At 40.1% G+C, this 11,991-nt stretch overlaps 1 protein-coding gene across 1 annotated transcript in view; it reads right to left on the bottom strand.

Annotated features, from left to right (window-relative positions):
• Positions 1-10,946: 10,946 nt before the first annotated feature.
• mybbp1a (MYB binding protein (P160) 1a) overlaps positions 10,947-11,991 on the bottom strand; it is a 31,147-nt gene continuing 30,102 nt past the window's right edge. Inside the window, exon 27 of the mRNA XM_079247274.1 lies at positions 10,947-11,437. Within this exon, the coding sequence (XP_079103400.1) occupies positions 11,104-11,437 (334 nt within the window). The 3' untranslated portion in view covers positions 10,947-11,103. The remainder of the gene's footprint in view (positions 11,438-11,991) is intronic.

Below are 11,991 nucleotides of genomic sequence, written 5' to 3'. Positions count from 1 at the left end.
AGGGCCGCAGCCTGCAGGTGTCCCTGCAGCACCACACCTGACTCAAATGAACGAACCGCTGTGGAGAACTTCATTGGCCGTTAGATCCACACCTGTTGGGTCAGGTGTGTTGAAGCAGCGATACATTGAAAACCTGTAGGGTTGTGGCCCTCGTTGGACCGAGTTGAATAGCTCTGCCCCCCCACATGCAGGACTATTCTTTCATAAAGGCTGATCGCCTCTCATTTCCACCTGGTGAAACAGCAGGTGGAACTGATTCACAACCAGTGTTACTTCCTAACTGGACAGACTGGTAGTTAGTACTGACTTGGAGTTATGTCTTATGATTATGTGCTCCCTTTATGTTTTACATTCTTTGAGCATTTTATTTTTAGACTTCATGCAGCACTGGAGCTCAACGCAGATTGTTTCATTTAAAACTCTAGCTGTGCTAATTAATAGGTTTCCATTTGCACCCCATCTTAAACTAACATTCTGCCTGCAGCCTGTCAACCAGTCTGCCAAGGAGGGGGACACTTTAACAACAGCAGCATGGGTGAAAATAAAAACTGTGCAGAGATAAACACTTGTCCGCCTGCTGCATCCTATACTGGAAAATTCACGGTCTCGGTGTGTGCTATACAGCATGAATCCATGAAGATGAAAACATTTCTCAAGGTGAAGGGATGAATCAGAGTGGCATTCTGATGCATCTTTGTCATATTGATAAGGCTTTGCTCCCCGCCTCTGTGACTCCCTGAAATGATTCTGCTGAGCTGCATTAGGAGATTGGTTCTGTGCTCTGTATCTCGGCGCTCAGCGATGAATAGTGTCAGTTCACTGTCAGGGAGAGAGGACACCACGGCTCACATTCTCACCCCTGCTGTCAGGGTTCGACAAGAGGATTTGTCATCATGAGATTCACTTTATATGCTTCATTACTGCAGGATCAAGCTGTGACTGCAAAGGTACAGAAGCAAGAGCTCAGGAAATTACCTTCACTGCTCCGCAAGGCAAACACAGAATAACTAATGAGTGTTGTTTAAAGCTTGCACCATATTTTCATACAATGACAGATTGATTGGTCCTTTATTTAGACCTTTTTTTCAAGAAATAATGATATTTTAGTAAATTATACATTTATTTATTTCTTAAAACATTCCTGATGCATAACATTCACAGGGTCATTAAACGTGTCAAAAACAGAACTTAGTCTTTTTTTCCTGCCTAAAAGGATGGGACTGTCTCCATCCCACTAGGCGAGGCAGGTTTATCTCTATGGCACATTTCATGTACAAGACAATTCAAAGTGTTTTACATAAAACCATTAAAGCATTACAGCAAGGTGCAAAAAGGATGGAAAACAAACAAGTGAAATGTTTAAAAGAAAATTTCTGTAACCTCTATTTTAACTCGTCAGTCACTGAGGTTTCCCTCATATACAGAGACAACGACTTTACAGCAACACATCATAAACATAGAACAATAAAATCAAAGCATATATGATATATAAAAAAGAATAAAATCAATGACTTTACATAGACATTTACAATTAGGAATTAAAAGTTTGAAATCAAGTAGTAAAAAAACTATAAAATGATTAACTAAAACAACTGCACAACAGATTTGAACAAAATCAGAATTAAATGTTTAAAATCAATAAAAGATGGTATGATTTCCAGTCCCAGAGATTGTCGAAGTGTTCCATGTATCTGCAGGGTTGAAGGAGAAGGCTGATTTTCCAAACTCTGAGGAAACAAATGGAACTTTAAAAGAGATTAAGCTACTGGAACAAGTAGGATAAAATCCAGAGTGCCTCTCTGGTAGGAATGAAATGTATGGAGGTAGTTTTCCAATAATAGCTAAAAAATAAAAGTGATTAATGAATGACTGCCCTGTGATGGAGTGGCGAGCTGTCCAGGGTGTACCCTGCCTTTTGCCCAAAGACTGCTGGGATAGGCTCCAGCTTCCCTGCGACCCTTCATTGGACTAAGCGGTTAGGATGATGAATGAATGAATGAATGAATGAATGAATAATGAAAGTGATTAAATAAAAATGACAGTATGAGATATTAACCGCTACTTTGATAAGAAACGAAAAAGAAAAAAGGCTTTAAGTTACCGCTAGTTACCACTCAGATCCAAACTCATCATTAAATACAGATAAACTTACAAAGTTTTCTGTTTATTTTTTGTAAACCAAAAGATATTCAAGTTGCAGTTGAACATATACTTTAATATAAACTCTGACGACACTCGTATCCAAACTGGAAACTAATGTTTGAAGATAAAACCTTGCATTATATCAGATCTTCTGAGTTACTCAAATGTATCAGGAGAAATAGTTCATTGTGAAAAATGTTCATTTTTAATCATTTACCGTGAAGATGGACTGTCTGAATAGAAACCATGGACATCAAACAGGGGCTTTCCTCCTTTGTGTCGCTCCGTCAGGTCTTTCATGCAGACACCTTCAGCTGTCGCTTGATGTGATTTCTCTCCCTTCATTTGTGTCTCCAGCGAGTTAAAATCTGGGCATAATTATGAGTTTCATGTGCAGCTTTCAGATCTTACACCTGCTTCAGAAGGAAAATAAAGCCTGTCCAGGAACAGCTTTGAGTTAACTGTCAAATGACTTCTAAAAATATCTGGAAAAAAGGGTTTTCTTAACACTTCCTCCAATTGGGATGGTAATATCCATTAATTAAAACTGACAGTTTGTACCTTTAATCACATATTTATGATTCATACATTCAAATTCTGAACGGCTCAGTCCGATTAAGGGTCTCGGGGAAGTTGGAGTCTATCCCAGCAGGCATTGGGCAGGATAGACCCCCGACAGGTCGCCAGTCTGACAATTTAGAATAACCAATTAACCTTAAAAAAATCCTTAAGAAGATACAGAAAGGAAAGAAACTTTAATAACTTACTGACAAAAAAAAAGCCAGAAGCAGAAGTCAGATTTCCAAAGGAACAGAGCGATCAGATTATCAAGTTTAAAGTCCCATTACGTAACTTTCTGACCTCAAAACTCAGCATCCTGGACTTGTTCAATGACAAAGTGACCTCTACCACGTGTATTTCTGAAGCAGCAGTGTGCTAAGGCTGAGAAACCAACACTATAAAACTTTTACATCTGGAACCTGCTGTGGAAAGGAAAAAGCAGTATTGTCAAGAATACTTGCTGTAGAAAAGTATTACTGAGCAAACGACAAACAGTAGTTTGTGGAGAGCCATCCAGGAAAACACACTGGGGATATCAGCAGTGATCCACAGCGCCGAGGGAGAAGAAGTATTAGGAGGAAAACAATCCTCAGGGTCTTTCCTTCATTCCAAACTAGTTATATCTTAGAATTCAGCTCCATCAATGCTCATCACAAAAGCAGAAAAGCTCAGAAATGGCAGGTTGAGGCAGGTGGAGAAACCCAGCGACGGAAACCGGTCGAGCACAGCAGTGGTTCAGGATTTGTGGAACAGAAGGCTGGATCCACGCAGCGAATTACCTCTGACGATTTGGCATCAAGGTGCAGCGAGGAGCAGCACGGCGAGAGAGATCAGACATGGGAGTTTAACCTGAGTGAGAATATAGAATCACACATGAAAGTGGTTTCATGTTTTGTGCATGCTGGTGTGTGCACATTTGATTGGCACTTAGGTGGTGCATGTGTCACTTTGGGTGTGTATTGCATGGTTACAAATAGCTGCACTCACCTGGGTGCATCAGCTGAGAGGATGTGGGGTGAGCCTGGGAGTACAAACAGCTGTGTCATGCAGAAGTCATGAATCGTGCTCTTTGTGTTTTGGTTTGTTGCATAAGCTGAATGATACATACTGGACTATGCTACGTTATGTGCATCACCAGTTCTCTCCGGTGTTTAGGCCACTGCGGCTGATGAAGAAAGCAGCATTGCACAGTGAGCCCCAAACAGAGATGCCTTCAAAGGCAGCTCAGAAAACAAAAACCCCAGCCTTACTTTTCCAGTAAGGGAGCTGTGGCCCCAAAATCTGCTCCCCTAGTGGTGCATTGATCACCATAGCCCTTTTCAGGTCTTCTCCACACTTTTACCAGCAATTCAACTGCTGTAGGCAGACTCTGGACTCAGTGTGGAACATCCAGGTTCCAGTGCTAATGTTGCCGGCACCAGCAAAAAACCCAGCAGATCAGTCAGTAGCAGCATAAGCTGTCAAATAAACTCAGCAGCTCATCCAGAAAATGCATTTTCCCTACATATTTGACACTATTAGAAAACAGAATATGAACTGGTGAAACCAAAGAACAAAATTCAGCTCCAAACAAAAGAACCCGCAGCAGGGATGCTAATCTTCCCAAGGTGAAGTGCTGAGGAAGGACAAACCTGCTGTTTTCTCAGACATACTGCCAATCTGAAGATTATTAACAAAATCAGTGGTGTAGTGTCCCCTGAAGAAGTGGGTATACTCTCAATTTTTTGCCCTTTTTATGTAAAAGCAGAAAAAACGTAGTCCAGAAAAACACTGTTTCAGAAAAAGTTACATGTGAGACTGTTTAATTTAATCCAAAAATCCATCAGTATATTTGCTCATTGTCACATAATTTCTGCTCTTTGGTTTCTTCAGGGAAGAAGGGTTATGAAATGACTAAACCAGTAGCCTACTGGTACACAGACTAGTGAGAGACAGGCCAGTAGACATATATACATATGTCTTTATTATGTCTAAAGTTAACGCAGCTGATAGCTAACAGCACCAGTGTAGCAGATGTTACCTTAGTTCAGCTGCTGGACCAGACAGGTACAGGATGTGTGTATGGACGTTTTTAACTGTAAAAGCAGCATCAAAGGGGTATAGAAGTGGGTATACTCAATGCTGACTGAAAAAGAAGTTGGTACACTCCATATACCTGTGTATACCCTGAACTACGCTACTGATTTAAATGTTCTGGTGCCTTCATATCTTTCTGAGCTTCTGCACCATTACTAATGTGAAGACCAGATACTTAGTAGTCCCTATGACTCGACTCGTGGAGACAGAGCCTTTTCCACAGGAGCTCCCACACTCTTTCTGTGAGGTCTGCTATGCCTTTATGTGACTTTAAAGGTGGAGTATGTAAGATTTTCAATATTTTCTAAATAAATTAACTAAAAAAATAACTACAATCATAATTAGATAGTTTTTTTTAAACATGTAAGTTCCAGTCTGTCCATATTTGATGCATTATTAAATTACAAGTTTAATTAATGACAAATGACGAAAAGCACTTTTTTTTTTACTGGTCAGAAAACATTTAAGGAGGGTCTTTGTCATCAATTAAACCTGTAATTTAATAACGCATCAAATATGGACAGACTGGAACCTACATGTTTAAAAAACTATCTAATTATGATTGTAGTTATTTTTTTAATTTAATTTATTTTCAAAATATTGAAAATCTTACATACTCCACCTTTAAGTCTCTTTTAAAAATCTGTTTACACTGGCTTTTAACTCTAAAGAGCACAACCATTGAGCCAGGATTTGTTCTGCTTTCTCTGTCTGATGTTGTTTATTTCATTTTTGTTTTACACTGTTAGTGTTCCTCTATAAATAATTTTAATTAATTGATTGATAATTTGGAGACTTTGTTTTTGCTTTTGTAAGAAACATGTGGCTTGAATAGTAGAGAATTTAGTAGAAACAAGGATGAAGAAAGCAGCAAGATCAATTAAAGCTGCAAGCAGCATCCATCAGGTCTCAGCCTCATGGGTGCAGATCTCATGTATTTCTATGGAGATATGAGTAAACCGTGAAGGGTTTTTTTTCCATAGGTTGCCACGGTAACAGGGTTAGTCCTATTAGAGTGAATTGTCCTCAACTTATCAGGAAGCTTCCTGACAAATATGGAGTCAATCGCATAAATCCTCTCAAAGATTAATTATAATGTGATTAAAGTGAAAAAACAGGGTAAAAAATAAAGGGTGCTAAGATGGGGACACCCCGTTGCCATGGCAACAGGTGTGTAATTGACTATTTTTCTTGTCTTGGGGTGTTGCACACGTGTGCTAAATTTCGTTGTCCTGTGTCTTTTGGGATCCAATTCATTGACTGATTTTTCTTACTCTAGGTGGCGCTATAGAGCTGTGTTTGCATTGAAATGTATGTGGACCAGAGATTATCAAAATTTTTACCAGGCTTGTGGTGTTTGCCAAATTTCACAACCTTTAATGGATGTTTAGGGGGTCAAATCTGAAGTCAATGTGCTTGGAAGAAGAAGAAGAATAGTTTGGAAAACCATAACCTGATCGCCAAGAAAAAAAAAGGTAAAACACGGCTAAAATATGCTGAAATATGAATAAATCTCTGTGAATCTTTTACTGAGTGATGCCTTTCACATGCAAGTGGCCATATAATGTGTTATTAACTGAAAATATTGATTAAAGCATCTCTGCTATTAACATATTATTGACTCAAGCTCTGCTTTCTGTCTCTCGTCATGTAAGGAGAAGAAACGCCACAGCTGACAGCCGCCTTTTACTGGCTTTACAAACTCTTCGACTTATCATGAATTTATGTTTTTTCCAGTCATAAAAGCTTGAAAAGACACAGCGCTGTGAGCATGAGACAGATAAACAAGTATGTATCCACCTCCTGCTGATGCTCCACCAGCGGCTCCTGCAGCGTTAAGGGGCTTTAAGATGAGATTACTGATGAATGGGGCGACTGCCCGCTAACACTCCTGTAGATTTATAGCTGCAAGGCTTCATGTCCTGTACAGTAATCCATTTGTGGGACACTGCATCATTTTTCTGACAGCTGAATTAGGGTTCTGTGAGATTGCCTACCTTTCCAGCACAAAAAGCTCGCAACAAGGCTGGTGACATTTTTCCTGGTAAGAAAGTTATGTAATGTGGTTACATTTCTGTAAGGCTGCACATGTGGAACACAACTGAGGAGCCCCATTCCACTGGGAACATTACATTTTGGTACAGATTATCATTATAGTACTGTTAGCATTTTTCATGACAACACTGAAGCCCAGGATGAATTTCCTCTCCAGCTAAAACTGCAATGTTCACTGAAAGTTACTGTGGTAATAACAGAATTACGGGCATGTATTGTATTCATACAACAGGTTTTTACTTAGTATTGATAAATTAATTGTTGTGCATTTGCCAAGTTTCTAGTTCTGTGTGGCGGGATGACAATACTGCTACTGAAACAGACATGTAGAGGAAGAGCACTGCTCAGGATGGGAGGAGGAAGACAGTGGAAAAAGCTTTTTTTTTTTTGACAGATTTGAGGATTTACATTTGAGTATTGATGGTGTGATGAAGCCCCATCAATGTATTGGTTTTCCTGGCCAGTTGCTTCCATTGCTGGAGACGTGTTGAACAGTTCATTAGGCAGTGGAGTCCACTGACATCTGCTGGTGTACAGCAGTGATCTACAGGGGGTTCATAAAGTCTCTTTACAATATAACACATTTGTTAAATCACAAGTTGTTTTGCCACTGCCTTACCTGATATCACCAGTCCCACCATTACCTGTTACCCAATAGGATCAACCAGGAACTTATAAAACCCAACCAGTCAAATTAATCCAGTCTTTTCCCTCCAAACCCAAGACCACAAAGGAACTGCTGTGAGTTAACAAAGACTATTTCATTGATTTTCCTTTCCTTTATATTTAATGGTTTGATATTTATTTGTGTTCATATACTCAGTTCATATTTTGATTCCCTGATGACCAAACCTAACCTATGTGGATGCATTAATGAAGTAGGTTATCTTTATTTATTTTCCATTTGTTAATGTAAATATATCACTTGACATGTTGTATTTAATTTGTTTGTGAATTCATTTCAGACGAAATCATCCACCAAGTCACCATCTTTCTACCACAAATAAAATAGTGGAATGAACTCATGGAGTCCTGTGTCTACATGTACACACCACATAAGATGTTCAATCAACCAGATGTGCTCAGGAGTTGAGTAGGTTTTTCAACATTTAAAAAAAAAAAGCAAACGAACAGATAATTTGCTGGAAATTATTTTTTTTAAAAAGGAGGAGCATTGGTCCCATTTTCTACACTTCTACATCTGCTTTCTTCTGATGTTCTTGGTCACCCACTCTATTAAACAGAATCTCTTTTTAAAAGGAGTTTTCACCCGGAAATTACACTTTTCCAAGTTAAAATGTGTGTATTAGTGTTGGACAGAAGCGTTAACATGCCCTGAAGCCTTTCCTTTGAAGACTGAAGAGTTTTTCCGTCTGGTCACAGCAAAACTGCCCACAAGGCTGAAGTCTTGCAAACGCGTGATTTAGATATGCTGCTGGGATTTCGTCATCCCAGGGAGCTATTTGCATAAACACACCCCTGTTCTACACCTAAATACACCTGCTGGGCCTGCCTCAGTCACCACAAGCTGTGAGAAGATGTGGAAACTGCAGTCCCATGTCCACTGCTCAGTTGTCTGTTGCCAAAACCAGAACTGGGATGTTTTTGCTCTTCCTTCATCAGTGGACCAAACTACCAGGGACGGATGGATTACATTATTTTTTGTTGATAATGCACCTGCATCTCTGACGGTTTGTGCCAAACATTTTGCAAACTTTTAGGAAAAAACCAGGTGAAGATGGGGCATTTGCAACTTTAAGCGGGTTTTTTTCTTGGATCAGGCTTTAAATGGTGAAGTATTATAATTGAATCTGTGCTGAATAAATATCTGTATTTATTATTCCTTGTATATAAATTGTGTCATTATATCAATGACATTATAAATCTTTTATTTGTTTTTTGGGGGTTATTTCATGCTAGCCAACTGCTGACGTCATTCCCAGTTTATTGGTTAATCGTTGCTGGAGCAGGACATCCTCAACATCGTCTCAGACCACGCAGGAACCTTCCAGTATTTTCTGCTGCATCTTCAGAGCTGGAATCACTCAAGGAGGAAGTCACATGATTTCAGAGAAAGGAATCATCTCTGTCTGTGGAGACAGATTTTAAAATAACAATATCACGAAGAGCTACGCAGGTTTCACACTAGCGCTGAGCGATTAATATAAAATTATTCAAATTAATCAAAACCAATAGGAACGATATTAAAAACCACGTAATCTTGGTCATGTTGATTATTTGAATTCTTTTAAATTTTTTATTTCTCTTAAATATATAAAAATATAAAGTGATCATATATTTAAACTGTGTTTCTTTCACTTTTCAATACCTGCTCTTCCATCATGAAAATATTGGCAACATTAAGTTAGAAGAGTTAAAAATAAAATGTGACTGGAATAATTTCTAATCCATAGGAGCCATAAATGTAGTTTATGTGGGGAATTATCACTGGGTGGATGGTTGGTGTTATATTGTTGTCATGGTGATATGAATTGGGGTCACGTGGATGTGGATCGGTGTTGGGCTGAGTAGTTAAAAGGACACAGTCAGCCAGTCACTCGGGTTTTGCTGGAGAAGCTGTCATTTTTGTTGACCGCTTTAGTAGATACACATTTGACGTTGCACACTGACATATTATAATGGTGAACTTATATCATATCCGATCATCAGGCAGTTTATGTAACAGTATTCAACAAACAAATCCACGATATCTGTGACCTACGAGCGTCATTTAGGAGCCACCAACAGCGCGTCAAACAAGTAGATCGGATCCACTCAGTAGCTACTGTGGAAGTCGCTACACGAGGTAACCTGTTCAGGTAATCGTGATTTGGTATTGATTTGGGGTGCATATCGCCCAGCCCTACTTCAGACCACACACACGAAGTGTGTGAAGCAATCTCATCACAGAGATGAAGAGTTCAGGAAAACAAACACTGGTGTGGTTTTTCCCAGATGAAAACTGCTGATCAAGACCAAAAATCAAGAAGTGAGACAGAAGCAAAAAAAAAATAAAAATTTTCCCGCCTCTCTCAGGTAATTTAACTGAGAGACATAAACATAATGTGTTGCTGGGGGGTTGGGGTGGGGGGGGCTGCTTAAAATGGTTCCAGTCTCCAATGTATAATGGATAAGTTACACTGGAGCAGCAGAAGCTGCGTTCAAAACAAAAAAGTGAATCAATCATAAAGCACAATTAAAAACTTAGAGAGTCGTGGAAAATCCATCGGTCTTACATTGTGTGTGTGTGTGTGTGTGTGTGTGTGTGTGTGTGTGTGTGTTCAGGCCTGCAGGCACGGAAAAGGCACACACAGCTTTAGGTTGTGCATTTCTTCTGTTGTCTTCGTTACCAAACACAGAAACCAAACGCGTTCCTGTTTGTTTTTGCAGAAATTTGCATCTGGAACAGAAACAAAGCTTCGTTAACGTCCAGTTTTCTGGCTCGGCTCTTCCCTCTCATCAGCGCAGCTGCTTTCCATCTCCACACCTCAGCGTATGGACAGCCGCGTTTCACTCATGGTCTTCGCTTCCATGCCAGAATTTTCAGGTTTCGTTCCCAGATGGATTCTCTGGTTCTGACCCAGTCTGTTCTTGACCTTTGCTTTTCATCTTAGTCCTGTTAAGTATCTGGACTTGCCTGGACAGGAAGCTGGAGCCTATCCCAGCAACCACTGGGCGAGAGACGCCATGCAACCTAGTTAATGTAGGTTTTTTATTTTCTGTGTATTTCCCCTCAACAGATTTGTTTCATTGTAAACGTTGCAGAAAGAAATAAAAGTGGGAAAGTTTTTAAATGAGTTTTAGTTGTTTTAAACATAAAAACAGATCTAACAGCTGTATGAACGCAGATCCAGCGAGCGGATTTCGGTGCATTCACACCTTCAGAGGAGATTGCACAGCGAGGCTGAAACAGGATCCTGAGCTTTGACACGGTTTTCTAACGTCCATCCAGCTTATTGCTCAGCCTCACAAGCAGATTTCCTCCTTTTCATGCCGCTCTGATAAGAGCGAGTGTTGGAAGTGAGAGTATATGTGACAGAGTTCCAGGCAGTGAAATGTATTTATTGCTGTGGACAATTTTTAATGAATATAATAGAAATAGAATTTCTGTTTATTTCCACACAACAAAGCTTCTCCATGACATCTCACACTGAAGTGAATGTTTTGTCTAAACTAAATCGGCTCATAAGAGTAGAAAAATACCAGACAGTCTCTTTAAAAGGAATTTCAGAAGCTTCTTCCAGTCAATTTAAATACCCCGCCCCCCCTTCACACCTGACCCCCTCCTTTCTTCTGCTTGCTTTTCTTCTTCTTGGCTGGACTGCTGTCTGTCTGCGTTTTGCTCTTCTTCGCTGCGTCGGGTTGTGAAGCCATGGCGCCGTCGGCGGGGCGTTTCTGTTTAGCTTTCTTATTTTTCTTCTTAGCTTGTCCCTTCTCTGGCCCTGGTTGGTCAGTGGAGGCTGGCTTGTCTGACATGGACTCCAGAACAGGTTTGTTGCGCTTTTTCCGCTTTTTGGATTCTGGCAGAAAACCTTTCTTCTTTTTGGGAGCTGGCTCCGTCTCTGTCTCCAAGTTGGGCTTTGTCTTTGCAACTTTGGGCTTCCTGGTCATGTGAATAGGAGCATTCAGAAGGTGGGTTTTACACTGTTTTCCTAACAGCACTGATTTTCCTTTTCAGGGCACATTCACATCAACCTTTTTGATCCGATTCCGTTTGCTCTGAAATTCCGCTTTGTTTGGGAAGATCTGAACGCACCAAACTAATTCTGATTCAGTTCGAAGCAGTAAACTCGGCCCACCTACAAACGCAGGTCTCAGTTTGTTTCAAGTGGAACAAATACAGGAAGCGGACTACAAAAAAAGTCACTTCCTGAGTTTGGCGTAACATTGCATTGTGGGTAAATACATAGCGATGGCGCTGATGGTCCCCTCACCCGTCTGTTGTTCATACTGCAGGCATTGTTGCAGCGTATTTAAGACTAAATAAAAACCCAAAAACGTGATCGTTTTGTCTTTCTCATTAAGTTTTCTTCTTCATGCTGTCCTCGTCTTCTCATTTGCTAAATACTGGTCCAACTGGGGACTCGGCTCAGCTGTATCCATGCGGACCTAGATCCTGTTCACACTGCACTTTGGTCAAATGCACCAAACCATTAC

The sequence above is a fragment of the Telmatherina bonti genome (assembly GCF_933228915.1).
Source record: "Telmatherina bonti genome assembly, chromosome: 10".
Lineage (NCBI taxonomy): Eukaryota > Metazoa > Chordata > Actinopteri > Atheriniformes > Telmatherinidae > Telmatherina > Telmatherina bonti.
The sequence above is the reverse complement of the archived record's forward strand: the minus strand, read 5'-3'. Positions and strand labels throughout refer to the sequence as shown.